At 41.6% G+C, this 2,977-nt stretch overlaps 1 protein-coding gene across 1 annotated transcript; it reads left to right on the forward strand.

The window, feature by feature from the left end:
- The first annotated feature begins 2,003 nt into the window (after positions 1-2,003).
- On the forward strand, positions 2,004-2,690 carry LOC137946714 (agamous-like MADS-box protein AGL80). The gene has a single exon (XM_068793028.1). It carries the CDS (start codon positions 2,004-2,006, stop codon positions 2,688-2,690), a length of 687 nt encoding a protein of 228 aa, XP_068649129.1.
- Positions 2,691-2,977: the final 287 nt, after the last annotated feature.

A 2,977-nucleotide genomic window follows, 5' to 3' on the forward strand; every position in this document is an offset into this window, starting at 1 on the left:
ATCGTTCATTGTGTTCCTGCTCTGATACCAGTTGTTATGGTCCCGGATCTAACGCATGGATTCATAGGTAGGAAGAAGAGAAAGATGAAAATCAAGCCAAAGGGAAGCTTGAAAAAACCTAGGTTCATTAAGGAGAACGCACACCCCTGAGCTCGTTGAGGAGAACTCAAAACCCTTCTTTAACCTAAATCAATGCTTGACTTTATCATTACTCTTATGCCTTAAATAGGGTTTACCCTTACAAGGTTTAAGATAAAATATTACAAAAATATCCTATAAATAAAATATTCCAAAAATACCCTTGTGGCCTAAAACTGAAATAAATAAAGTAAATTAAAGAAAAACAGCTAAAATAGTAATTTTATTGTGTGCATAACAAACACCAGCCCAACACTTATGACTTATAGCCAATAGCTACAAGGTACAAGCACCTAGACCATTCTCTACCTTCACCAATGTCACCATCGCCATTGAGCTTCACCTTCGTCGTCGTTGTTGCCGTCCACCTTACCAGCTGTCGACCATAGTCAGCCCATAAACCCCCCCTCTAGACGCCGCGTCCAACTCTAGTACATGTGCCACATGTGAAGTTGCACATGCGACAAAAAAAAACATCTTCTTCCCAAACGATGTGATTTTGTCCGCCCCAGCCGCTGCCCTCCACATCTCTTCACTGGACGTGACAATTTTGTCAGCCCTAGCCGCTACTAGTACCATTGTTCTTTCTACGGACAATGCAATTTTGTCAGCCCCAACCACAACTAGTGCCATTGCCCATGACATCTCTTCACCGAACTATGTGATTTCATCCACCCCAGTTGCTACCAGTGTCGCTACTCTTCCACATCTTTTCACCGGACAATGCGATTCCGCATACCCCAGTTGCTACCAGTGCCGCTACTCTTCCACATCTCTTCTCCGGACAATGCGATATTGTACGGCCCATCAACTACCAATGCTGCTACCCTTCAACATCTCTTCATCGAATGATGCGATGTTATCTGCCCTAGCTGATACCAATGCTGCTACTCTCATCGGATGATGCGATTTTTTCCTCCCAAGCCTCTACCAGTGCCACTACTCTTCCCAGCTATCAGTGTCACTGCTGTTCCCATTATTTTGCTTCTAAGAACCCTCAAAACAAATCTCCTTACAAAGCCTCTGCCAAATTCACAGTTTCAGTTGCTACGAGACAAGATTGGTCTCTCTAACAAATGGCCTATCTTGAGGGGGCATGATAAGGGATACGCATAATTCCTTCAGTTATCGGATAAGATCCCATTGAATTTATCCCATGTTGTATTTATCTTATCATTTAAATCTTATCTTCTCTATTTTAAATTGTATAAATACCACCCTTACACAAATGTAAAGTTTTCGTTTAGTTCATCCTCTTATGTTGTTCAGTTCAACATCCAACAGTATAAACATGTATCAAGAAGGTCTGATCACCAAAATCTGAAGCAAATAAATTTTGGGACTTGTCATAAAGAAAATTTTTAATATGTTTACTTTAAGCAAAAATAGGAATTTATCGATTTTATTTTCCAAATTCATGAAACTATGAAATTAAACTTGAACTGACGAGAACCAACAATAAGAAGGCTACAAAGGTAAGCTTGCGAGAGTCAACCTCTCTTCCCATTCTAAATGATCAAAGAAGAAAGTAGTCCTCATGAGATTAACTGGTCTCCGCGCGTGCTTTCTGAACGAGGAAACAGCTTGTATAACTGAACTTTTATGTTTCCATTACATGAAAATGTATGTACAGAGACAGATTTTCTAGCCTAAAGAAAGTAAACCTCCATTTATTACGCAATTAACTAGTCCAATGGCCACTCTAGAACACCTCGACGCCAGGTGTTGGCATCTTTTCAAGATTACTGCTGATACTTACCCCCTCCTGATTTCCTGTGAATGCCACAGCCAAGCGATCTTTCAAGCCATTCAAGACAATCCTCAAACTCCAAAGGGCAGATCATCTGCCTCTTCCTACTCCACTCATGGCAGGCAAGAAGGTGAAGCTTGCTTGGATATTGAACGACTCCACGAGGAGGGCGGCATGCAGGAAGAGGACAAAGGGTTTATTGAAGAAGGTGAGCGAATTGAGCACCCTCTGTGGGGTGGAGGTAGCTATTGTAGCGATCAATCCCGACAACCCAGATCCTGATACCTGGCCGTCCGTCCCTGATGCCATCCGCACTTTGGAAAAGTTCAAGTGTCTTCCCAAGTTGGATCAAATCAAGAGGACGATGAACCAGGAAGGGTTTTTCAGGAAACAGATTGAAAAACTCGACCAACAAGCGAAGAAGATAGCGAATAGAAACCAAGACCTTCACCTGGATACCCTCTTATATCAGTGTCTCAGTGGGAAAAGCCTTGATGATCTTAACAGCCAAGATCTTTGTGATTTGGCCAGGATGATCGACGCCAAGGCCAAAGCACTAGAGGAGGGGATCAACGATCTCAAAGGCAAGGAGACTCATTCGGTTCAGCAGGCATCAGTTGAAGAAAGGATTGGAAACAATGACAGCCGCAGGATGGTTCCAATGGTGGATTTCTTTAAAGAGCAGACTTGTTTCATGGAAACCATGGAGCCTGATGAACATGTTGGACCATCCAATGGCACCGGTGCTGTCAAACCTTTTGATGCTAGTGACTTGGTTGATGAATTTTCAGGTGATTTTTGAATCAATAGAAAACCCCAATGACTCAAATTCTGTCATCAATAAGCTTAAGGTTCTACATTTTTTTTTCTTCTACAAACCCTACCTTGCAATGAACTGGGATTGATTAAGCTTTCCTTTGAGATTATCTTTCCATATAATGTGTAAGCTCCTTTTTTTCGCAATAACATTGTTAATCATTGTTGTGGCTGGCACGACCTACACGAGCACGTGTCAAACTCTTGAAATTTAGAAATTTAATTTGGCAGTTTTTATTTAGTTCTATATGTTAAAAGCTAGATTCTCTTGTT

Source organism: Aristolochia californica, unplaced genomic scaffold, assembly GCF_029961685.1.
Source record: "Aristolochia californica isolate CCGP_79_NKW_82.1479 unplaced genomic scaffold, dmAriCali1.0.hap1 SCAF_12, whole genome shotgun sequence".
Lineage (NCBI taxonomy): Eukaryota > Viridiplantae > Streptophyta > Magnoliopsida > Piperales > Aristolochiaceae > Aristolochia > Aristolochia californica.

Excerpts from the sequence above, each read along its gene's own strand:
- LOC137946714 (XM_068793028.1), top strand. The coding sequence starts at position 2,004 with ATGGCAGGCAAGAAGGTGAAGCTTGCTTGGATATTGAACGACTCCACG.